The sequence below is a fragment of the Leptonychotes weddellii genome, chromosome 5 (assembly GCF_054177405.1).
Source record: "Leptonychotes weddellii isolate Sample4059 chromosome 5, ASM5417740v2, whole genome shotgun sequence".
Lineage (NCBI taxonomy): Eukaryota > Metazoa > Chordata > Mammalia > Carnivora > Phocidae > Leptonychotes > Leptonychotes weddellii.
The window spans coordinates 66,563,191-66,587,738 of record NC_138373.1 but is presented as its reverse complement, the minus strand read 5'-3'; the positions used below and the strand labels follow the sequence as shown (position 1 = coordinate 66,587,738).

General features: G+C 52.9%; 1 protein-coding gene across 5 annotated transcripts; it reads left to right on the top strand.

Moving 5' to 3' along the window:
• Nucleotides 1-242: 242 nt before the first annotated feature.
• Nucleotides 243-23,097, top strand: IL17RA (interleukin 17 receptor A). 5 transcript variants are annotated; one of them, XM_081820933.1, is made up of 14 exons: nt 398-496; nt 9,701-9,725; nt 9,800-9,925; nt 10,448-10,594; nt 11,562-11,674; nt 12,967-13,093; nt 14,655-14,702; nt 14,809-14,972; nt 15,607-15,690; nt 16,077-16,161; nt 16,901-16,912; nt 17,181-17,282; nt 19,634-19,675; nt 20,258-23,097. In XM_081820933.1, the coding sequence occupies exons 3-14, from the start codon at nt 9,910-9,912 to the stop codon at nt 21,757-21,759; spliced, it is 2,442 nt and encodes an 813-aa protein (XP_081677059.1). In that variant the 5' UTR covers nt 398-496; nt 9,701-9,725; nt 9,800-9,909; the 3' UTR covers nt 21,760-23,097. The 5 variants fall into 5 exon arrangements, with proteins under 5 accessions (XP_030875421.1, XP_030875422.1, XP_081677057.1 ...); XM_031019561.2 differs by lacking the exon at nt 9,800-9,925 and having other exon boundaries at nt 243-496; XM_031019562.2 differs by lacking the exons at nt 9,800-9,925; nt 15,607-15,690 and having other exon boundaries at nt 243-496.
• The last annotated feature ends 1,451 nt before the right edge of the window (nt 23,098-24,548 follow it).

The following is a 24,548-nucleotide window of genomic DNA, read 5'->3' as shown; positions in this document are numbered from 1 at the left end:
CCAGAGAAGGGTGATCAGGGACGAGGGCAAAGCGGAAAGGGACTAAAGTCGGGCGCCAAGGCTCGCGGGTAAGAGCCAGGATGAAACTTAAGAACGGGAGGGGCCCCGAGGCCCGGCCGAGGAGCGCGGGGAGGAGCGCGCACCTGGACGCACGGCCGGAGGAGGGCCCAGCGCGGCGCCGGGTCCCGGGCCAAAGCCCTGCCCCTCGGCGGCCCGCCCCCTGGGAGGCTGTAAGCCGGAAGCCGGCGAAGAAGAGTCAACTCCGAGCTTCTTGGCGGAAGGGGAAGCCCAGGGCCGGTCCCCTGCAGTGCCCCAGCCTCGGGCTGCGAGCGCTCCGCGACAGTGCGGGGCCATGGGGACTCCGCGCCGCGGGCCACCCGTCCACCCGGGGCCCCCGCTGGGGCGGCTGCTGCTGCCCCTGCTCCTGAGCGGGCTGGCCCCGGCTCGCGCCTCCCCGCGGCTCCTGGACCACCCGGCGCCAGTCTGCTCCCGGGAGGTGAGAGAGACCCCAACGCGCCCCGAGGATGCTGCGGGGGCGGGCGAGGTGCCCCGGGCCGGGAAGTCTGCGCTGGGGGGGTCTCAGTGGGTCCGCGGCTCGGCCACAAAGAGTGGGCACGCTCGGGAGGACCCTCGGAGCGGTGGGAGTTGCGGGGTGGGCCGGAGAACAGAGCGAGTTTTCGGGGGAAAAGACCCGACCCGGCGTCCTGGGCAGGAGGCGGGAGCGCCGCCCGGGGGCCCGCGGTTCGAGGAAGGAGGCGCGGGGCCGGCCAGAGAGGCGGGGCAGGGTCGGTTAGAAAGGGAGGTGGGGAGGGCCCTTCGGAGGAGCCAGGACTGGCCCGGAGCGGCCTCCACGCCGTGCGCCCCGCAAATCCCGGTGGTGCCGGGGCGGGCCCGGGAGACCCATCCGGACCTCGAGAGCTTCCCCTCAAAGGAGTCCCGCCAGCCCCCGGCATTCGGATCGGGGGCGACTGTGCGGAAGTCTGGGGCCCCGTCGGACCTCGGCCCCACTCCCCGGGAGGGACCCCGCGGTCCTAGAGCCTTGCGCGCGAGCCCGGATGGCCTGTGGGGGCTAAGGGCTCGGAGAGGTGAGACGGGGACAGTTGTGCCGAGGGCAGCCGGCCGACTCCGGGCGACACCTCTCCAGAGGGACGAAGCCCTGAGGACTGGGCAGAGGATTAAGACACCGCCTTTCCAGCGCCCACCACCACCACAACCACCCCTAGGGTCCAGTTTGTGCCTGTCAAGTAGTACCCCCGCTGTGCTCACAGGAAGTGACACACCCACCCCTTCGGTAGTGCCCTTTTGTGGAGGACCATCTTACGGGGAAAAAAACAAACAGCAAAACACTGTGCCCACCTCCACAACTTCTCCGCTCAAAGCTGCCCTCTCTCCTCCACTTTCTCTCTGGTTTCCTCAGCCCTCTCCCCTCCACCACTTCTGACCCAGTAACTGAGTCAGAGGATGTGAAACAACCAAGGAGATATTTCTCCTTATCTAATTTTGTGGAGGATTTGCCAAAAGAGGGCAGAGGATGAGTGACTATTTAGCAGGATTTTTTTTTTTTTTTTAATGTGAAAGATGTTGGGAAATGGTCTTGTAACTCCCACTTTAGGCAAAGCAGGGGATATATGCTTAGCAGATCCCACAACTCGGTATAGAACTATTCTACTCAGAGAATTCGGTGTTCATTTTTTGATGGCCATTTGCCAAGTGCCTGCAAAATACAAGGCACTACTGTTGCTCTGAACTGAAACTATCAGGAAACAGCCCTGGGACCCTAATGTCCAGCAACTTCAATCATCTAGGAGGGGAAAAGGCTTGACGGTGCTAACTGTGGTGCAAGACAGCCTGTAGCAAGTGCTCTTTGTGGAACCAGAGAGTGTACAGAATTCCAAGGAAAAGAAAAATTATTTCCAGCTGGGATGTTCTTCATGGCAGATAAGGCATTTAGGCACCCCTGAGGGGTGGTGGGGCCTCCAAAACACCAGTGGTGGAGCAGTCCAGGTGGCGGAAAGGGGCTGGGCCAAGGTCCTTGGGTGGGCAGGAAAAGGTGTGTGGCTGCAGTGGAGGGTGTGTGTGGCAGGAAGTGAGAGAAGAAGCTAGAAAGGGAGGTAGGGACTCCATGGGAGCCTGGTGTGAGAGCTAGGCTGAGTGTTTGACTTTAATTGCTCAGTGGGAAGCACTCCTGAAAGTCAGGAGCAGGGGCAGGGCTGGAGAGGGATACTTATTGGCCAGAGTTGTCTGCGATCTCCCACGTTCTTTCCCCCACCTTGCCTCTACCTACACACCTGGCTCACAACCCGCTCATCTCCATGGACAGGCAGGTTCCCTGCTTCATGGATTAGTCCCTTTAAAAAGAAAGAAACAAACTCTTCAGATTTCTCTGCCTCCATTGGTATTTCAGTGGATGCAGCATAATATAATGAGGGGAGGGAAGGCCACAAACTTAGCCTCAGAGCACCTGCATTTGCATCCTGACTTCACCACCTAGAATCACTGCAAGCTTGAGCAGCTTAGGCTACCTGCTCCTTCGCCTGGGTTTCCTCACTTCCACAAGAAAGAGCTGATGAGCCATTGCAAAGTGTCCGAACCACTTTCCAGAATATATAAATGCCTATCCAAAGCCCGGTTGGATTGAGCACTCAGTGACTCTCCCAAGACAGACAGGAGCCTTCTGCAGACCTGTTCTGTTCTGCTACTAGCCCAGTGCTGCAAGCACAGGATGTGGGAGCTTGATAAGTATTTGTGGAATGAAAGTCAAAGGAATGAGTGAGTGAGTGAATGAACGAATGAGTGGTCGGCTCTGCTTGAAATGCAGTGATTACCTGAGACCAGGCATAGCACTGTTCCTGGCTTCCTGGGTTTAACACCTCAAAACCCAGATTACTCTTGAGTTCCCCACAGAAATCGATACTGGAGAAGCCATAAGTAATTTCATTTCCCTGACCTGAGCAGTCTCCCCACCCCCAACCATTGGCCCTTCCCCCGGCCCGGGCTTTCTCACACGTCACCCACGAGTGCTAGCCCAGAGGAGAGCCCTCAAGGGAAGACAATGACTTGGATTTGGTCAGTTTGAGTGTTAACACACCGTTTTATGGACAGGATGTATGTTGTCTTACAAATTCTTTTTTTCTTTCCTGAGCACTTTGGGGTTTAGACTTGGGGCAGAACAAGGGTTAGATTTAACCCTTACCTTCCGGTTACCATTCCACTCTCCTTGTGTAAAAGGTGTTCTGGGATGCTTTTACATGGTAGAGGCATCCTGGCAGTCAGGGCTGGGCTCGCTGCAATTAACACGTCCCTTGGCCATCATACCTCGCACCCTGCCCGCTCCCAACAGGCCTTCCATCTAGAGACTGTGATATCAGATAGCAGCCAGCAGCACCCAGCAGGGCTGTGTAGGGGAGAGGCCATGCCGGGTCAGAAGCCCTGGGCTCTGCGCTGGGCTTCCCCGCTCACCCGCTGTGCAGACCTGGGTCAGTCACTCCACTGTGAGGAGCCAGTGTTCTCCCGTACAAAAGATCCTCACCTGCCAGCGTTACGGGGAGAGCAGATTCTATGGAGGTAAAGCACCAGACTACGTGCGTTGTAGCTTCGGAAGGTGCCAGGGCATAACATTCACCTGTAGCTCTGTGCCAGGCACCATACAGGGGGTTCACCTGCACAGCTTCCCTCCACACTCACAACAACCTGCCAGGCCACACCATTGACCCCTTCTAGAGAGGCTGGGTAATTGGCTACTGAGTGCTGGGCTGAGAATCCAAGCGGTACGTGACTTCAGAGCCCACCTTTCCTTACCAGGCACTTGGTCTTGTTCGTTGAGTGCACAGAGTTAGACACAGTGAAATAAATGTCTTCCTTTTAATCTTCACCAGTACAGACAGAGAATATTGGCCTACCTGCTGCAGGTGTCCTTTTTTTTTTTTTTTTTCCATTTAGACAGTATAGCAGTGATTCAGAGCATGAATTCTGGAGCAGAACTGCATGGGTTTGAGTGTCAGCTCTGTGGGACCTTGGGCCACTTAACTGACCTCTCTGTGTCTCAGTTTTTTCATCAGTAAAAATGGGATAATGGGGGAGGAGGCGCCTAGTGGCTCAGTCGGTTAAGCCTCGGACTCTTGATTTCAGCTCAGGTCATGATCTCAGGGTCTGAGATCGAGCCGCACTTCGGGCTCTGCATTTAGCATGGAGTCTGCTTGTCCCTCTTCCTCTGTCCCACCCACTGTGTGCACCTGCATGCACTCTCTCAAATAAATAAGATCTTTAAAAAAAAAATAAAAATAAAACCCAAACCGACAGATCCCTGTCCCAGCCCTCGCCACTCCCTAAAACTGTTTCCCAAAGATGATCACTCACATATATTTTAGGTTTTTTTCCCCCTGGCATTTGCCTCCACATTTCTAAATGTACTTATATTGTTGTTCTTGACTTATCAATGTTCGATATTGCCTATTGACTCATAATAGATAAAAATTTAAATTTTTTACATTTCTCCCACATCACAATTTTAGTGAAATCCATCGTTCGTGTTTGTAACAAGTAAGTAATCACTGCTGAGGCCAATAGGTGTACTTTGATTATATTCCTTTTCTGGTGTAATTCCTTTTCTCCTTCCGAGATGATAACTGCTTTAATTCTTCCATAATTTTCCATGTAACTAGTCAGTTTTTTCTGTCAGATTTGTCAGATGTTGTTTTCCCCAAACATCAGATATTCCATCGATTCCATTCCCTCTCCCCCCAGAGAACTCCCTCCTGAAACCCCGCGTTCTCCAGCTCCAGCCTGGACAGATCCCTGTCTAGGCCTGTGGCACAACTGTTGTGCTCAGTATCCGTCCTGGATCCTTTGTCTGTCTTCCCAGAGCCTGCCTCCCTCATTCTGCTGGAACATATCCTTCTGCAGTTTCCTAAGAAAATGGATAAGGATGTGAGGGAAATATATACACATATATACCTTCACACTTTTTATTAATTTGGCTGGGCATAAAAATCACTGGTTAAAGATAGTTTACCCTCAGAATTATGGAGGCATTGTTCTGTTGCCTTCTAGCAAACAGTACAGATGCTGAGGAGGCCAATGCCTTCCTGACTCTCTGTGTGTGGCACCCTACCTTCCCTCTTCTGGAAATATTTAGATCTTCTTATTCCTGGTATTCCAGAAGTTTCATGATGTTGGACCTTGTTCTGGGCCTTTTTTCCAGGCCGTTCAGGGAAACTTTTTAATTTGGAAGTATGTATCCTTTAGTTCTGGAGTGTTCTTCTTTGCTTTTTAATTTCTTCCCCTCTGTTTTCTATATAGTCTTCTTCTGGAAATCCAGTTAATCATACCTTGATTTCCTGACTGATTCTCTAAATAGTCATATATTTTCTCTCCTATTTCTGTGTCTGTTCATTCTACTTTCAGAGAAATTTCCTGAATTACAGCCTAGCTCTTCTATGGGGTATTTTATTTCCAAGGTTCATTTTTATTCTCTGCTTGCTCATTTTACCATATATCCTGTCCTTGTCAGTGTCCTCTCTTATCTCTTTGAAACTATTATAACTTTGTTTGTTTTGTTTTAATTTTATTCTGTTCCCAGCATTGTCTTATTTCCTCCAAGAGCATTTTTTTAAATTTTTATGTTTTGATCTATGTTTCATACAGGAAACCCTTCTTAAGTATCTGGTACTCTTTGGCTGTCTGAGAATATTTTTTTATAAAGATTTTATTTATTTATTTAAGAGAGAGAGAAAAAGAGAGAGCACAAGCAGGGGGAGCAGCAGGGCAGAGGGAGAAGCAGGCTCCCCGCTGAGCAAGGAGCCAGATGCAGGGCTTGATCCCAGGATGCTGGGATCATGACCCAAGCCCAAAGTAGACACTTAACCAACTGAGCCACCCAGGCGCCCCTGTCTGAGAATATTTTAAGAATGAGGTCCTGGGGCACCGTGACTTATTTGTTAAGCGTCTGCCTTCAGCTCAGGTCATGAACCCAAGGTTCTGGGATCGAGCCCCATGTCGGGCTCCCTGCTAGGCAGGAAGCCTGCTTCTCCCTCTCCCACTCCCCCTGCTTGTGTTCCCTCTCTCACTGTGTCTCTCTCTGTCAAATAAATAAATAAAATCTTAAAAAAAAAAAAAAAGAAAGGAAGAATGAGGTCCTAATCATGATGAGCACTGAGTAATGTATGGAGTGTTGAATCACGATAGTGTACACCTAAAACTAATTTAACACTGTATGTTAACTATACTGAAATTAAAATGAAAAACTTAATAAAAAATTTTTTAGAAGAATAAGGTCCTAAAAAGCTGATTAAATACTCTGTGTAGGTAGGACTTACTGACTTTACTATAGGGGGTCAAGCTAATGGTGAACGTGCCCTATCAGTGGACTCTCAAATGTCAGAATCAGGAGGTCTTTTCCAGGGCTTGGCTGCCAGCGTTCTGAGATCAGAGCAGGGAAAGAGGCGAAGGTTCCAACATTCCCTATGTAGACCTTCACTGAACCGCACCCCCTTCAGCTCCTTTGTTTATACTACCTCCCCAGACACGTGATACCCTTAAGACCTGATGCTTTTTTTTTTTTTATGTTCAGTTAGCCACTATATAGTACATAATATAGTACATCCTTGATGCAGTGTTCAGTGATTCATTAGTTAAGTATAAGACCTGATGCTTTAAAAGGTTCTGTTGGCTTCTTTCTTATTCTTTTCCCACTTGACCTGAGCCATTTGCCTACTCCTCCTTCCACTTTGGCTTTTAAAAATTTGTTCTCTGGGCACCTGGATGGTTCAGCAGTTGGGCGTCTGCCTTCAGCTCAGGTCATGATCCCACGGTCCTGGGATCGAGTCCCGCATCGGGCTCCCTGCTCAGCGGGGAGTCTGCTTTTCCCTCTGCCTGCAGCTCCCCCTGCTTGTGCTCTCTCTCTCTCTGTCAAATAAATAAATAAAATCTTTTTAAAAAATAAAATAAAAATAAAACTTCGTTATCGGGGCGCCTGGGTGGCTCAGTTGGTTAAGCGGCTGCCTTCGGCTCAGGTCATGATTGAGCTCCTTGCTCAGCGGGGAGCCTGCTTCTCCCTCTGCCTGTGGTGCCCTCTGCTTATGCTCTCTCTCTCTCTCTCTCTCACTCACTCAAATAGATAAATAAAATCTAAAAAAAAAATGTTTTTTTAATTTGTTCACATCTTTTGTCCATTGATGTTTCTTCTTTGTCCATGAAAATTTCTTTTTTTTTTTAGATTTTTTATTTATTTATCTGAGAGAGATTGGGAGACAGAGAGCATGAGAGGGGGAGGATCAGAGGGAGAAGCAGACTCCCCGCCAAGCAGGGAGCCCGATGCGGGACTCGATCCCGGGACTCCAGGATCATGACCTGAGCCGAAGGCAGTCGCCCAACCAACTGAGCCACCCAGGCGCCCTTGTCCATGAAAATTTCTAAAAATGTTCTCTTTCCTAGAAGTTTCCTATGGTTTGGGGAGGGGGAGAAGATAATGTATGTATATGATCAACATGCCATGACCTCTAATGGAATGTGTTATTCGATATTTCACTGATATGCATATTTTTCTCTTCTGTTTAAATCTTTTCCCCCTCATCTTCCCTCTCTCCATCTCTTCTGGTTCCATCCCTTTACCCCCAGTAACCCGTGTGTTAATGACCTGCTATATATCTGTCCAAATATTTTTATATGTTCATACAATTATATTCATCATATATAAATATATGGGGAGGGTTTTTTCATCACTTATTTCCATAGAAAATTGGATCATACGATAAGAAGTTCTTTGCTTATGTTTCTCACTCATCAACACATCTTAAGCATCACTCCAGGTCAATAGATACCTACATAACTAATTCTCTTTAATCTTTACATAATATTCCCTAGTAGGTAGCAGTTTCTTGTCCTCTGTGCCCCAGTCCTAGGAGTTTCTGGTGGGAGGAGAAATGAGCATGTGCATGGAAGTTAATCTCCTCACCGGCCAGGAAACAGAGTGACCCTAGAGTAAGCAGAGGCAGCTGGTGGGTCTTGTTGAACGCGTGAGGAGCGCCGCACAGGGTTTCGATGGCCCTGGGTGAGTGAGAATTCAGCGCCAGGAGCTGGACAGGACCCTAAGGGCTCATGAACTGGCATCCCAAAAGGTAGGGTATGGATGAAATGGCATGCTTAGAATACAGTCCTGTATCCGCTTTGTGAATGAACCCTGGTGGCCAAGCATCTTCTCCCATCTTTAACCCTGTCTCTCTGCTCCCTCTTGAGAGAAAGGCAGGTGCTGACCCCAACACCGGATTTACATGCATTTACCAAATCCCTCTGTTGTCCTGAAAATTGTATTCCTGGTCTGCTTCAACATCTGACTTTCTACTCCACATGATCGGTCCATTTTGCCAAACTGGGTAACTAGAAATACCTAAGCCTGAGTTCTTCCTTGCTCCAAAATCAAAGCCAAATCTGAGTATGTGGAGGTCACCCCTTTTAACAAAAGCTTCCATTTATTGAGTGCTTACTAAATGCCAAGCTCTAAGGAAGGGCAGCCAATAATTTAAGAGCAGCCATTATGCCCCAGACACTGGGCAAATATCATGTCATTGAGCAGGCAATGACATAGTTCCCCAGGCACTGCAGCCAACAAAACTCCTCATCATGATTTTCTTAGGGCTGTTTAACAGCTGCCCGTTTAACAGTCCAGGGGCACTGTATTATTTTATTTAATTGTATAATTAATACACAAATACATTTCTGCTGTTTGAAACTTTTTGTAATACAGATATATTAGAAGCAGAAAGTGCAGGGCTCCCTTCCACACCGCCATCACTACCAGCCCACTCCCTGCCCCAGGTTCTTTATATGTGTATCATTTAATTCCCACCAATGCTAGGAAGGTAGTATTGGTAATTCTGATTTTACAGTTGAAGAAATCAAGGCCTCGCAATGTTTGGTATCTGGCCTAAAGTCACTTAGCTGGGAAGTGGTGGTAAGGTGACTCAGCTCCAAGGATGTGTGTATGTGTCTTCCAAAGTAGAGTCAGCTGGCCAAACTGAAGCCAGTGATTGCATTTCCTACTGTTTGTAATTAGGGCTTCTAAATCTGGCTCTCCAGAGCTCCTCTGGGTTAGAGAGTTCACACATATTACCAAAGTGGGAGGCAGCATAAGGTGACAATTGTGCTTCAGTTTTCTGATCTATAAAACGGGGCTGAGGGTAACACTTAGTCCTAAGTGTGTGTGAGGATTAGTGAAATAATATGTCTGGTCAGCCAGATCAGGGGCTGGCACCTATGGGAGCTTGTAGGGAGTTGGTGAATTTTCCATAGCTGACCCTGTCACAGGAGCTGTGGTTTTGTTCGCTTCTCTGGCCACGCTGTTGTCCAGACCGGAGGTGGGAAGCCCCAGGGTATTTAGAGGGCTTTTCAGCGGGGTGCCCCAAAAGAGAACCTTCTCAGTATCTTTTAAAATGGGGAAGTTCCCAGCTGTTAACAGTTACTCAGAAAATGCCCTTTCCATTTTGTCATCCACTGGACCCACTTGCCATCCTGTTTCTCCTTGGATGGGCAGGTTGGGTGAAGTGTGAGGAGACTATGATTCCCTGCCCCACGAGCGGCCCCCAAAAGTGAGGGTGGTGCTGTGTACATTTTATTCTTGAGAATGAGCCAAGGGAAGCATGGGGAGCCTGGCTTGTGAATTACCCTTCCTTCACAGCTGTAATTACCTCCTTCCTTTCTTCCGCAGGGGCTAAACTGTGCAGTGAAGAATAGTAAGTGGTCTGTTTTTGTTCATCCTGTTGTTGCCTTGTTAATAAAGTGCTAACCTTGTGCCGCTGTCTGACAGGAGCGCTGCCCCTCCACCTAGGCTCCAGATGGGGGTGACAGCCTTCAGCAGGAGGGATCCTTGAGAATCCAGGCTGTGTGCACCTGCGTTTCCTATCAAGAATATCCATTATGCGAAAGTCAGGAAGTGAGACACAGAATTGTCATTTAGGTTTTGAAAACATTGTCTGGGGTGCTGCCCTGGTGGGTCTACAATACGATTTGATTTGCCAGAGCTTGTCACTGGAAAGTGAGAGACATCTGTGATGTTGATCCTGTTTTGTGTTTTAATTCAAGAAGGAGGCACATACTTCAAGTGTCTGTGCTAATTAGGGATGAGCCCTGGCATATAATATAAATCAACTTTTATCACTACCCCATCCTTCCTGTGCCCCATTTCACTGCTTTATCACAAAACCAAGTTTCATGCTTTGTCTCCTGTCCTAAAATGCCCTTTAGACTTCAGAGATTTGCAGGGACTCAGACAAGCTGGAGAAGAAAGGGGCAGGGTGGCAGAGCCAGCCAAGGGTCACAGGCCCCTGTGTGTGTACGATCGAGCTCTCTGGAGCCCCTGCTGGGGCATCTTGCTTGCATGCCTCATTCTTCTGCAGCTTCTTCAGGTTCTTACAGAGCGTGGGGGGTCTCTGATTCCTGCATTTTCTGGCTCCAGGTACCTGCCTGGATGACAGCTGGATCCACCCTCGAAATCTGACCCCTTCATCCCCCAAAGATGTCCAGGTCCACCTGGACTTTGCCCAGACCCAGCATGGAGACCTACTGCCTATAGCTCGCATTGGGTGGACCCTGCAGACAGACGGTGAGTGGGCGTGGGGGGGGGCGGGGCCTGGGAGGTTCTACCCTCCTCCCAGTGAGTCCACACAACAGACCACCGGCTCTCCCACCAGACTCAGAATGGGGCTCCTGGTCCCGTCCTCAGACACGAGGGCCCAGATTTCATGCTGAAAGCCTCCATCATTTCATGCAGTAAATGAATACTTTTTTAGTGTTTTAGATATTAACCCATGATGGTGTCTTCTCAACCCACCATCCCTCCTTCAGCCTAAAATCCTTATCACCCCAGAGAAGAAAGTCAAGTGGTTCATTCTCTGACTGTGGTACCAAATATTTATTGGAAAATGGTAACACATTGGCCAGTGTGCTTTTTCCCTTAATTTAGGGGCAGGCATTTTTTTTTTTTTTAAGTAATCTCCACACCTAACGTGGGGCTCAGACTCATGACCCCAAGATCAAGAGTCACGTGCTCCACCTACTGAGCCAGCCAAGTGTCCCTAGGGGCTAGCATTTTTTAAGACAACACTCCCCCCGCCAAAACCTCTTCAGGGATAGAGAGTTGTATGACAGAATCAGGAAGATTGGGGTTAACAAGAACCAGCCCCACATTTGTGACCAGGGCCCAGGGGAGGTCGTCCTCCTTATAAGTCTCCAGCCCCTGGTGCCTACCTGAGCCTATCCAAGGATGGGGACGGCCAGGTTTGACACCCAGGCCATGTTGTCAACATCCTGGCCACAAATCTGCACAGCCTTTGCCTCTGGCCCAGTGTAAAGTTTCACTTGTCCTTGCCCAGCTGGGAAGTAACCTCTGCAAGGCCGTCGGCTCCACCAGGCCCAAGAGTGAGCTGCAGGGAGCAGGAAGTGGAGGGTTAGGTACAGTGAACAGATTTTCTTTTAAGAGTGAGTAAGCATAACAGACAGGAAAGTTCCACGCCCAGCGGTTTGTCTTTGTTGACCTGCCTCTGTTCATCTCTTCTCCCTCTGACCTGCAGCCAGCATCCTCTTCCTGGAGGGTGCAGAGTTATCTGTCCTGCAGCTGAGCACCAACGAACGCTTGTGCGTCAAGTTTGAGTTTCTGTCCAAACTGCAGCATCATCGCAGGCGGGTAAGCAGCCGGCTCCAGAGCGCATTGCGTTCTCTACTGATAGCGAGGAGCAGAAAGTGTTTTTGAAGACTTCCCAGACGTGCCCACCCCTGCTTTTGCTCCCAACTTTCCCTAGTTGTTCAGCGTAAAGAAATTTGAGTGGAAGGCCTTGCACAGCCCCACTCCTGTTCTCTTCCTGTGTGACCGCGGCTAATGTGGGGCCTGCCTCCAGGAAGGAGCAGCTTTGCCCAGACCCGGGAACTGCAGTGGCTGGGGCACAAGCGGGGGAGTTCTGCAGCAGTTTCCATTTATTTTGCTGCTCGCTGCCCGATGGTAAAAGGTTGATTCTCGTTTAGTGTGTTTAAAGCATTGGTTCACAGAGTGTGGTCCCAGGGCCGGCAGCATGGGCATGCCCTGCGAACCGGTTCGAAATGCAGAAGTTAGGGCCCCACCCCTGACTTCCAGAATCAGAAATGCTGAGGCTGGGGCCCAGCAGTCGGTGTTGAACCAGCCTACCAGGTGATTCTGGGGCAAGCTCCAGTCTGAACACTTGCCAGTTGAAATCTGCAAAAGTGCCTGTTTGCAGATCTCCCGCAAACGCAAGCAGCCAAGACAGTTCCCTTCCCCTGTATTTAATGAGGACCCCCAAACTTGACTGCTGGCTGGATGGTGAGGCCCAGGTGCCTAGATCAACTTAGAAGCAAAGGACCGCACACCCTCATCCACCCCCACACTAATTAGAATGGAAGTTGGAATCAGTATGTGTCATCTGCACCATCCAGAAAATATCCTCACACTTTCTGGAATCTCTGCAACAGAGGTGACTGCAGGCGCACGCTGGGTGGGGATCTGTAGCCCTCCCTCTGCACTTTTGTGCTCCAGAACATTCTCAAGAGATCCCGACTTTCCCATTTAAGGAGGAAGAGTCACTTAACAAACGGTTTTTAGCAGCCTCTTGTGCGCTAGCTCGCTCACTAGCCCGCAGCCCCCCGGCCGGCTCCCTCACCCCCTCATTCTGGAGTCTGAGAGCGCCCACCAGGGAGGAGGACTGTTTCGGCTTTCCCCAGATTCTCTGGCATATGACACTACTGTCTACTGATGACGCCAGATCTAGGTTTTTTAGGCAGAGCGAAGACCAGAGGAAACCAAGAGCAGAGACCCACCTCCCTCTGATTTTGGATCTTGCTGTGGTGGTTTTCCTCCCCTGTTTCTCGGACCTTTCGGGGGTGGGTGGGGGTGGAGTTCTCTGGCACACACCGCTGGGTGAGAGGAGTGTGTGACCTGTCCATCCTCCCCTTCCTCCCTCTCTTCAGTGGCATTTTACCTTCAGCCACTTTGTGGTAGAACCCGGCCAGGAGTATGAGGTGACCGTTCACCACCTGCCCAAACCCATCCCTGACGGGGACCCAAATCACCAGTCCAAGAACTTCCCCGTGCCTGGTAAGAGCGCCCTCCCAAGCCATTCCTTTCACCACTCGGCTCTTCCTGTTCGAGAAGAAACCAGCAGGTGGCTCAGACATCAGCCTCTCGCTCAGCTGGGCCATCCATGGCTGCCATTGTCAGCACGTGGTACCTACAGAATGAACAGATGCCACGACTGGGGACCTCCTGCCCAGGAAACGTCGGGAAGACAAGCCGCTCCATGAGAGTTTTAACCCCCGCTTCGAGCCTCATCCCAGCCCTCATCACCTTGCTCTGCACCAAATGTCTTTTTTCATTCCCCACCTGCCCTGCCTGGTTCTTCACTTTTTACCACATATCCTACCTGCATTTATCTGCCACCATCCCATGTGCGACACCATCTCCTCTTCCCCCTCGGGTCCGTCCTGCCTAGGAAAGACCTCTGGGCTTATCTTCTAAAATGTCGTTTGATGTCTGTGCACCTTCTAGTTCTCTGTCCTCCCAGCATCTCAGCCACAACCTACATTTCTCATTGTTCAAAGCCGACTATGTCTGGAGCCCCAGCCCCCTTGAGGACAGGGTCTGGGGCTTACACCCATCCATGCAAGCTCCTGAGCCTCCCATTGCCTTGCCTGTAGTAGGCAGTTCAGAAGAATGCTTGTTAAGGGTGATGACAGCCTTCACACACACACACACACACAGATGCACACACACACAATCTGCTTACCCTGCTTTTATTTTTCTTCACATTACCCATCACTCTCTTACACATTATCATGATATTTTTGTGACGTTACATTATACTGTTTGTTTTCTTTGGTCTCTTCTACTGGAATGTGCTCTCCAGAGGGCAGGGACTCTCCCTTATTCACCACTATATCTCTAGTTGCCTAAACCAGTGCCTGAAACAGGTCGGATGTTCATAAGTGCTTGTCAAATGAGTGAACAGTCTCCCCAGGCCCTTCCCTTGTTCCTACAGTAGACTAACTCAGTCCCTGTCACAGCGGTTCACACCTGTCACATATCTTCTTAAAAGTGAAAATGTTACAGGCAAGGCCATTGGGGAAGGGAAGTCAGGAAGATGTCTATGGAGCAGTGGTCCTCAGGGCAGTCCCTAAGCCAGTGGCATCCTTGAATTACCTGGGAGCTTGTTAGAAATGCAGGTTTTCATGGACCCTCCCCAGACCGACTGCGTCCAGAAACTACCCAGGGTGATGCACAGGAAAGTTCGAGAAACACTGCTGTGAAGGAACAAAGTACTTCTGCCCCTGTCACGAGTCAGAGGCAACCTGCAGAGAAGGCTGGGGGCGGGCGAGAGGGTGGGGGGAGGAACTAGGGTAGGCCGAGACTCTCAGCAAGCTTGGGAGTTGAGTCTGGAAGGTTCTGTGAGAGACGAGGGAGGACACAAGCAGGTCAACCCTCAGTTCTGTGGGACCTCTGGCCCTTGGTAGCAGTTCACTCGTGGAACTTGCTTTGACGGGGCCATCTTTGAACAGACTCCCCAAAAGGAAAGAGGTGGTTGTCCCTGGTGTCAGGAGTCTGGAAGAGCAAACTTTCTAAGACAGAGGCTTAGTGGTTTCCCCTTTTTCTGGGTTGGCAGGCTGCGAGGACCCCAGGATGAGGATGACCACGCCGTGTGTGAGCTCAGGTAACCACAGCCAGCGGCCTTGCTGGGGGAGCTTTACTCGGGTGCACACACATGCATGCGTGCACACCCTCCCCTTGCTCCCAACCCGTGTCTGTGCCCTGGGCAGGCAGCCTGTGGGACCCCAACATCATGGCAGAGACCCTGGAAGCCCAGCAGCTGCGGGTGAGCTTCACCCTGTGGAACGAGTCTACCCCTTACCAGATCCTGCTGACCAGTTTTCCACACACGGAGAACCAGAGCTGCTTCCATCATGTCCTCATGGTGCCCGAGGTAAGGCCGTCACTGTCCCGAGCCCTCTCGTGTAGCTGTACGCCCTCTCGCCAGGCTTCAAGCCACCCAGTACTGTGCTTGGTTGATCCCAGTTCTGTGCTGCTCGGCTCTTTGTCTTTCCTTATGATATGTGGTCGGTGTAGTCGCGTCTGTGGTGGATCTTTCCTTTGGCTCCATTGTGTAGTTGATCTCTGCCCTGCTCACCTCCCCCATCCTCTCAGATCCTCCTTCCACACAGTACCCCTGGTTCTCTTTGCTTTGTTTTTTTTATCCCACCTGTTCCAAAAAGGACCTGAAGAGTTTTAAAATGTGGTATTAAGACAAAGGGGAAATAAAGATGAGGAAACAAGATAAAGCCAGGGTGGGGTTACTACGGAAAATGTGTGTCATGCCATTGGCTGTGAACACAGATGTGTCCCCACGATCCCCAGCAGCCGAAGCAAAGAGAGAAAAACCAGTCACTAGATGTGCTCCTGAATCAACAATGAGCCAGTTGCCATAGGGAACTTTTCCGGAAACCCGGAAAGCCTTCCTCGGGCGTGCTGGACAGCAATGGCCGTGTTCCCGGCAGCCGCCTTAGCGCGGCGGCAAGCTCGTGCCCGTCCAGCCTGACCCCCCTCCCACCTCCCTGCAGCCCGCACTTGAGGACGTCCACCGGCGGGCCAACGTCACGCTCACCCTGTCAGACCAGAACTGGTGCTGCCGCCACCGAGTGCAGGTGGGTGCGGGTGGCACCGCCAGGTGTGGGAGCACGTGCACAGACGGGCCCTCCGCCTAGAGGGGCCAGGTAGGGGAGGCCGGCAGCTCAAGGACTCGTGCTCTCTCCGAGGACCTGGCACCCTGACCCCCTGGGGCTCCCTGCCTGGGGAGGCCTTCTCTCTGCCTTCCCCAGCCCCGTACTCCCAGCCTCCCCTGGCAGGGCTTCTTGGCGCCCGGGAGCCGCTGGGCGAGCTGCCTGGCAGGCCCGTGGGCGTCCCGGAGTTGCCGGCCAGGCTCTGCTCCCTCCGGGAGCCTCTGCTGGCAAGAGCGCACTCGCGGAGGGCCCGAGCCTCCCCACCCAGTGTCTCAGCGGCCCGCTGTCCCCCGCTTTCTCTGTGCCCCCAGATCCAGCCCTTCTTCAGTAGCTGTCTCAACGACTGTCTCAGACACTCCATAAGCCTCCCCTGTCCAGAAATTCCAGAGGCTCCAGGTAGGGGGCGTATGGCTGCTCTGGGGTGTTTTCGGGGATGAGAGTGAAGGAAGGCCAGCACCTTGAGCTGAGCCCTGACCTGGTGCTGAGGGTGGGGGCGGGCTTTAATTTTACTTGGAGTTATTCAGGCCTGCAATGTGGGGCCGTAGAGACACTCCTGGGTTGGACTCCTGACTGCCTTTCATTAGCTGTGTAGCCATGGGCAAAATACATAACCTTTCTGATCCTGAACTTCTGTGACTGAAGAACTGGGGATCGTCCTTGTCCGAGAGTTTCAGTATGGACCACGAAGTGCTTTACCATGTCCGCTTTTAATCCCCACGGATTGTGACTCCTGGTGCCATGAAGTAGAGTGTCCCTCCCGCAGTTTGTAGATGAGGAAATAGAGGCACAGAGATGCTCAGTAATTTGTCCAAGATCACACACCAGGGAAGCGGCAGAGCTGCCCGTCCCTGCCCACTCCCCGCTCCGCGGCCCACCACCCACAAAGAAGCCGCCGCAGCCTGAGCCACAGCCTTTACATGGGCCTGGAGGAGGATCTGGCCTCCCAGGTGGGAGTTGGGGCATCTCTTAGCAGGCCGGCAGCTCGGGTGTCTCCTGTAGACGTCATTAAGTTGAGCGGGTGTCTGGAGCGCTCAGGGTAGGGCCGACGTCACCAGCAGGCCCCCATGGGTGTCAGCGTTGGGTTTTGTGATTACTGCTAATAATGAATACTATTTTCCCTTTGTTCTCATTGCAGTCTCGGTTGCAGGTAAGGCCAGCAGTCCTTCCTGTCGTGCTGCAGGAGTTCCTAGGGGCCCTTCCTCAGGAGCCACATGAGAAGTCCCTGACTGAGCCTCGCCTGGAGCCAGGCAGACAAGGCTGAACTGGGAGGCCAGCCCGGGGGTGGAGGTCACCAGCATGTCATGGCACAGGCCAGAGACGACAGCCCAGGGGCTGGGCAGCGGGGCTGGAGGAGCTCGGGGCTGGCAGAGTGGGCCTCCTCCGCCACATCACTCATGCTGTTCCACTTCCCACAGACTACATACCCCTGTGGGTGTACGGGTTCATCACGGGCATCTCCATCCTGCTGGTGGGTTCTGTCATCCTGCTGATCGTCTGCATGACCTGGAGGCTACCCGGTAAGGGGCGTCATGGGGTTTGCCCCTCTGTTCCTCTCTTTCTTCCCATGCCTTCCTCTTCCCACTCCAGTCTCTGCAAGGCTGCACTCAGAGGGCACCCTCCAGTCCCAGGCCCCCCATCCCAGGTGAAGTACTGACATCGTCTCTCTTTGGCCACGGCAGGCTCCCTCGTCAGGAACTCAGCCTGCGGGAAGGCTGAACTGGGCTCGGACCCCCAGCTCCACTGCTTACTCCCTGGGCACATTACTTCATTCTCTGAGCCTCGGGTTCCTCTTTTATAAAAAGGAAATTATAAAGATACCCATATCATAAAATGAATATAAAGATTACATGAAAACGTATATGACTTCTTAGCCTTGAGCCTGGTGCATATTTGCTCAACATATGTTAGCCACAATTATGTTTATTGCTACCAAAATTAATAAAACAAACTGGTTGGAAGGAGCTAAGGTAGGGTTTCCCTGCCTCAGACATCAGCCAGACAGGTGGGAGAACCTGAATGAGCCCATCCTGCAGCCCCCAGACGCGTACATCTGTCGGGGAGAACAGCAAGGGACAGCACGATGTGATAGAGAAGGCTCTGGATGGGCCCAGAACACACGGATGCAGCTCCCAGCTCCGCCTCCCTGCTTTGCAGGCGTAGGCAGCTTGCTGAACAAACCCTAGATTTGGTTTTGTCTTCTGTGAACTGGGATAATGACCCCTCCCTCCCAAGGTTGTGGTGCGGATTGAATGGGCTAGCCATGGAAGGCACTAGCCAGCGGGTGCTGGGAGATAGCAGCTCCTCTCCCTGTAGCCCTCTCTGGCCAGGTTCTGAGCAGGAGAGCACATGGGCCTCCAGGTGAGGGGCTCAGCCTTCCCCTGCCCCTCTGCGGCCCCACGCCCTTTCTTCAGTGGTCTGAGAGCTGTTTCCACACTTAAAAGGCTCATCAGGATTAAGTATTAATCATTATTAATTCTTGTGTGATGGGGAGACCACCACAGCAGGCCCTGGAAGACCCACCGTGAGGGCACTTCTCCACAGGATTGTTTCAGGGTCAGATAAGTTAACATCTCCGTGAGTGCTTTAAAGATTGATTGGGAGGGGTGGGGGGGCGGCACAGAAGGAAAGGGAAGAGAAAGAGAAAGAATCTCAAGCGGACTCCCCGCTGAGCGCCAAGCCCCACATGGGGCTCCATCTCATGACCTGAGCCGAAACCAAGAGTCAGACACTTAACCGACTGAGCCACCCAGGCGCCCCCGTGAGTGCTTTATAAACTGTAAAGCTCTCCATAGATGCCAGGGAGGCTTTTTGCTTCATTTCTGTTATTGCATTTCTGACCTTCTATTGAAGTGTGCCCCACACCATGGGGTGAAGGAAAGGACACTTGTTCGACTGTATTTGGTAGTTCTGGGAAAAGGCCCAAGAGGTGGGAATTGAAATTCTGGTTCAAAAAGTCTTCCTTGGGGCACCTGGGTGGCTTAGTCGGATAAACGTCTGCCTTCGGCTCAGGTCATGATCCTGGAGTCCCTGGATCGAGTCCCGCATCAGGCTCCCTGCTCAGCAGGGAGTCTGCTTCTCCCTCTGACCCTCCCCCCTCTCATGCTCTCTCTCTCATTCTCTCTCTCTCAAATAAATAAATAAAATCTTTAAAAAAAAAAAGTCTTCCTTGGCCACGCATGGGTTCCGTGCGTCCTGCCATGTCACCAAGGAGCTGACTCCTGCACCACAGTTCCCTTCTTTATATCTCTGGGGGACCAGTTGCTTAAGAATGTTGTTTCCCTTTCTCACCTCAGAAATAACAGGAGGAAATGTTGTAAACGGGCCTGGTGGGGGCTGCTTCTGGAGATGTGTTGTAAGCCTCTTGCAAGGACGCGTCTGGGGAAGAGCTTTCCCTGCCGTGGGGCATTTCCTCAGGAGTGGCCAGACTGGGGGGAGGAAAGGAACCATTGCTAGAACGAGGGACATGGGGTCACCATGCTGGGGGTCCTGGCTTGGTCAGTGCTGCAGAATATTCGTGACCCCAGCTGACTACGTACAATTTACCAGACACTTCACAGATACAATCTCATTTAATCCCTGCTGCCCAGACCCCTTTTACAGAGGAAGAAACTGAGTTTCGGAGACCTTAGTAACTTTCCCAGATCTCACAGCTGTTGATGGCAGATCTCAGAGTCACACTGAGCGGCTCCTCACAGCCTGGTGTCCTGTGAAGGTCCTGAAGCATCTGGCAACTGCTTCTTCCGACTGCCCTCCCTGACCGTCTGTCCTGGGTCAGGGGTGGGACGGCACTCCTTCAGATGCCCCTGGGAATTGGTCCCTATTTCTCTTCCAAAAGAGCTGCTCCAGTGTTTTCCTTTTTTTCTTTCAGGGTCTCATCGTGAAAAATATGGCAATGACACCAAATACACAGGTCAGTATTTCCTGGTGTGGGTGGGCTGGGTTCGGTGAGTGTTGCTGTCAAAGGCGTGATGGAAGGTTCTCTTGAGACACGGGTGGGTTGCCTTCTGCAGTTTAACTCCTGACTTCCTTCAGGAGACCTCAGCTTGGAGGACCCACCTTCCAGGACCCCTACACAGAGGGGACCACAAATGGCAAGGCTGGGTTACCATTTTTGAAATCACTTGGACAAGGAAAGGAAGGGAAGGGTACCATCTTTGATGAAAAGAGGTCCTACCTATAACAGATATTTGTATTCCGTAGGGAGGCCTTTGTGCCTTTTTTGCTTTTTAATTACAATAATTAAAGTACAGGCTCAAGGCCAGATAGGAATCTTGAGAAAGAAATGCACTCTCCCAGAAGGCACCACATGGTGATTCTTTTCAGGCAGCCAGAACGGGTGAAAGAGCAACATCTGGCTTATTCCAAGGCCTCGGCTGCATTACTTAGACTAGGGAACCGGTGTCTGCCTGGTCCAGACGCCCCCTGGGCTGTCTGAGGATCAGCCCAGGCGCACACCCAAACCTGGGGGCCTGGCTTTCCTTGTTTCCCTCAGATGTCCTGCCTGAGACCAGCCTGACCCCTCCACCGCTGAAGCCCAGGAAGGTCTGGATTGTCTACTCTGCCGACCATCCTCTCTACGTGGACGTGGTGCTGAAGTTCGCCCAGTTCCTGCTCACTGTCTGTGGCACCGAAGTGGCCCTCGACCTGCTGGAGGAGCAGGTCATCTCAGAGGTGGGGGTCATGACCTGGGTGGGCCGCCAGAAGCAGGAGATGGTGGAGACCAACTCCAAGATCATCGTCCTGTGCTCCCGAGGCACCCGGGCCAAGTGGCAGGCCATCCTCGGCTGGGAGGAGCCGGCTGTCCAGCTCCGGTGTGACCGCTGGAAGCCCGCGGGCGACCTTTTCACCGCAGCCATGAACATGATCCTACCAGACTTCAAGAAGCCAGCCTGCTTCGGCACCTACATCGTCTGCTACTTCCGTGACATCAGCAGTGAGAGTGATATCCCCGACCTCTTCAACATCACTTCCAGGTACCCACTCATGGACAGGTTTGAGGAAGTTTACTTCCGGATCCAGGACCTGGAGATGTTTGAACCTGGCCGGATGCACCGCGTTGGGGAGCTCACAGGTGAGAACTACCTGCAGAACCCGAGCGGCTGGCAGCTCAAGGAGGCTGTGGAGAGGTTCCGGGAGTGGCAAGTCCAGTGCCCAGACTGGTTTGAGCGCGAGAACCTTTGCTCAGCGGATGACCAGGACCTCCTGTCCCTGGACGAAGAGGTGTTTGAAGAGCCCCTGCTGCCGCCAGGAAGAGGGATCATCAAGCAGAAACCCCTGGTGCACGAACCCATCTCTGAGGGCTGCCTGGTGGGAGATCTGCTTGTCGGTGAGGAAGGAAGAGGACTCTCAAGGCTGGAACCTCAACTCCAGCCCCAAGGAGAGCTGGCGGCCCAGGCCCTCCAAACCGCAGTGCTCCCAGTGGACGAGGTCCCTTCGGCTCAGGCCGTGGAACCCGTCCCTCCGGCCATTGAGAGCAGCACAGCGGGCCGGCTGGCCGTGGTGGGGAGAGACGAGGCCTGCCCGCTGTTGGAGGGCTTCGGCCCGCGGCGGAACAGTGTCCTCTGCCTCCCCGTGGACTCAGAGGCCCCGCCTCTCTGCAGCACCCCTATGGCATCCCCCAGCTATGTCCCGGAAGACGTAAGGGAGCAGCTCAAAGGCTTGATGTTCTCACTCTTCCAGCAGAGTCTGAGCTGCCGGGCCCAGGAGGGCTGGGACAGAGCAGCAGTGGCCCTCAAAGACCTCTGCACGCCCTACGAGGGGGAGCAGCGGCAGTCCGTGCAGTCCGACCAGGGCTATATCTCCAGGAGCTCCCCGCAGCCCCCTGAAGGACTTATGGAAATGGAGGAAGAGGAAGAAGAGCAGGACCTGGGGACATCGGCCAAGCAGCTCTCTCCTGAGGACCTAGAGAGCCTGAGAAGCCTCCAGAGATGGCTCTTCTTCCAAGAGCTTCAGAAGAACTCCGGCTGGGACGGTGTGGAGCCGGAGGAGCCCTAGGGCCTCCCTGGCCCCAGGGTGTTAGGGAAGGAAGGTGTGCGTACACGAGCGTACACGTGTCTGTATATATGCATATGTTCCTGTGTGAAGGGTTTGCCTCTAAATGTAGACCTCTTGAGCCCTGCACATCACCCTGAATTTTCTTTCTCTGACCCTGTGGTCATGTTCTGTCTCAGCAAGAATCCGCAGCCCATCCCTAGGAGCCAGCGACAGAACGTCCTTGAGCCTCCATCATGCAGTCATTTGGTCATCCAGCATTTATTTTGCCCCTCTCATGTGCCAAGCATCTGAGATGCAAAGAAAATTGCACAGGGACCCTGGCCACCAAGGGGCTTAACATCTGGTGGGAGCAACAGATTAGCAAACAGGATGGTCCTGTGCGATGGACAGGCTTAGTAGAGGTCTGCCCAGGGCTGTGAAAGTACACAGAAGGAGCAGCTGGGCCCAGAGACCGTGGTTGGAGAGGGCAGCAGTCCCCGGGGCGGGGGCAGCGTGTGGGGTGAGGGGGCAACCAGAGCCCAGGCTGCAGAAGGGCTTGTGGGCCAGGCTGGGGGGTTGGGACATCAGCCCGGTGCCCTGGCATTCCTTTGATAGGGTGAGCTGCTGCCCTGCAGAGGAGGGGCCTGAGGACCAAACATACCCGAAAGCCACCTCAGACCGTCTTTGGAAAGAGACAGGATAGAAATGTGTGATGAGAACCTTAAGAGCATTCAGCAGGGAGAAAAGCCTGGAGTCCTGAGCTCCCATTTTGGCCCTCAGTCAGTGGGAGAGCCACCGCAGAGGAGTCTTCTGGGGCCGCATGGCCAGGCCCCTGGGCAGCAGCACCCCGCCGAGCTCAGGAGGCCCTGGAGCTGGGGGCCCAAGCCTGAGTGTGAGATACGGAGGGCGCCCGGCAGGGTAGGCAGAGGGGCGCAGGGCGGAAGTGGGAGGCACGCAGGGCCCAGCAGGCCTCTCTGGGGGGGAGGGGAAAACGGGCCACTCTGTACCTAAAAGTCTGAGGTTCAAAGACAGTATTCGAGGAGAGATGCTTAGGTTCAGGGCCCGAAGACATTGTGCCTGAAGTGCCTTCTTGGGAGGAACTGAAGGCTTCTGGCTGTCCGGGGTCCCGGCGAGCGCACTGGGATGCCGTCTGCCCCTGGACTCGGGTGAGCTCATTGCCTGGACTCGAGCCCTCAGCTGGCGCCGAGCTCCAGTGAAGGGGTGAGGACTCAGGCAGGTAATGGGAAACCGTCACAGGTTTTGTGTGTGTGTGTGGTTGTGTGTGTGACACACACATGCGTCATGTGCACAGAAGGGAGATGGTCAATAAAAGAAAAGATTTGTCCACTCTGGTAAGAACGCCCGGTAGTTCTGTTGAGTCACGTGTTGCTACAGGTCGAGTGCCTGGCTGTGAGTCCTTTCAGTCGTGCGATTTCCCCGAGCAGCCGCAGGGGCAACGGGTCGAAGGCCCGGACACAGCCCCACAGCAGCGAAGGACCGGGGAGACAGAGCCGCACACGGGGTGTCTGTGTCTCCCCCCCGCAAATACTTGACACCTCATCCTCAGTGTGGCAGTAGCGGAGGTACAGGTGATCAGGTCGTGAGGAAGCAGCCCCAGAGAGCTCCGTGCACCCCCTGCCTCGTGAGGTGCGGCGAGATGGTCATCTGTGAGCCGGGCCGCAAGCTCCCAGCACACACCCAGTCCGCCAGCTCCCTAGTCTTGGACTTGCCGGCCGCTGGAGCTGTGAGCAGTGTGTGTATAAGCCGCCCGGTCTGGGGTGGTCTGTGCCCTCAGCCCTCCCAGGCGGGGACAGCAAGAAAGGGAGCTGCGCCCTCCCGGCCACCAGCCTCTCAGGCTCCGTCTCCCCTCCAGTTGGCTGGCAGTGGGCGTCCCCGGGGCCAGATGCCCACCAAGCTTTCTGTGACCCAGCTTCCAGGAAGCACTTACTCAATGTCCAGAGTGTGGAACACCATGGTGGACTCTTCCTGGCTGGGGCCAGGCTCGACGCGCCAGCAGCATGGCCCCAGCCAGTGTAGCCCTGGCGCCCAGAAGCATACTTTCCATTTGGATTGTGTTCCCCACAAGCCTTGAATTCTAGTTCTGCTGGCCTTTGAGGCCACATGTCCTCAGTATTGCTCGCTGTGTTCCCCTTCTCTCGGGGCTGCTGCCTGTTTTCCTGACAACTTTATTGAGATACAGTGCACATACCGTGTCATTCACAGCTGACCCTATGATGCAGTTCAATGGCTTTTAAGAGTTCAGAGCTCAGCAACCATCAGCATACTCAATTTTAGAAATTGTTCTTACCCCAAAAAGAAATCCGGCACCTTTTTTTTTTTTTTTAAAGATTTTATTCGTTTATTTGAGAGAGAGAGTGCACAAGCAGGGTGAGGGGCAGAGGGAGAAGCAGGCTTCCCGCTGAGCAGGGAGCCCGATGTGGGGCTCGATCCCAGGACCCTGGGATCATGACCTGAGCCAAAGGCAGATGCTTAACCAACTGAGCCACCCAGGTGCCCCGAAATCCAGCACCCTTTAATCCTTACCCCAACGTCCCTAAACTACCCCCCCATCCCTCTGTGGATTTGCCTGTTGTGGACATAACATATATAAATGGAATCGTAAAGTTCTCCAGGGCTTCTGGACCCTTTCTTGAATGTCATTCCCTGGTTCCTCCCATGTTCCTTCCGCTTCCAGGGAGCCCCCAGTCTCAGACTGGCCTTTGCTCACCACAAATGCTGGAAGTTCTGTCAGCCTATGGTGTCTGCTGTCAGCTCAATGTCAAGAGCGTCAAGAGCATGTGTAAATAAAG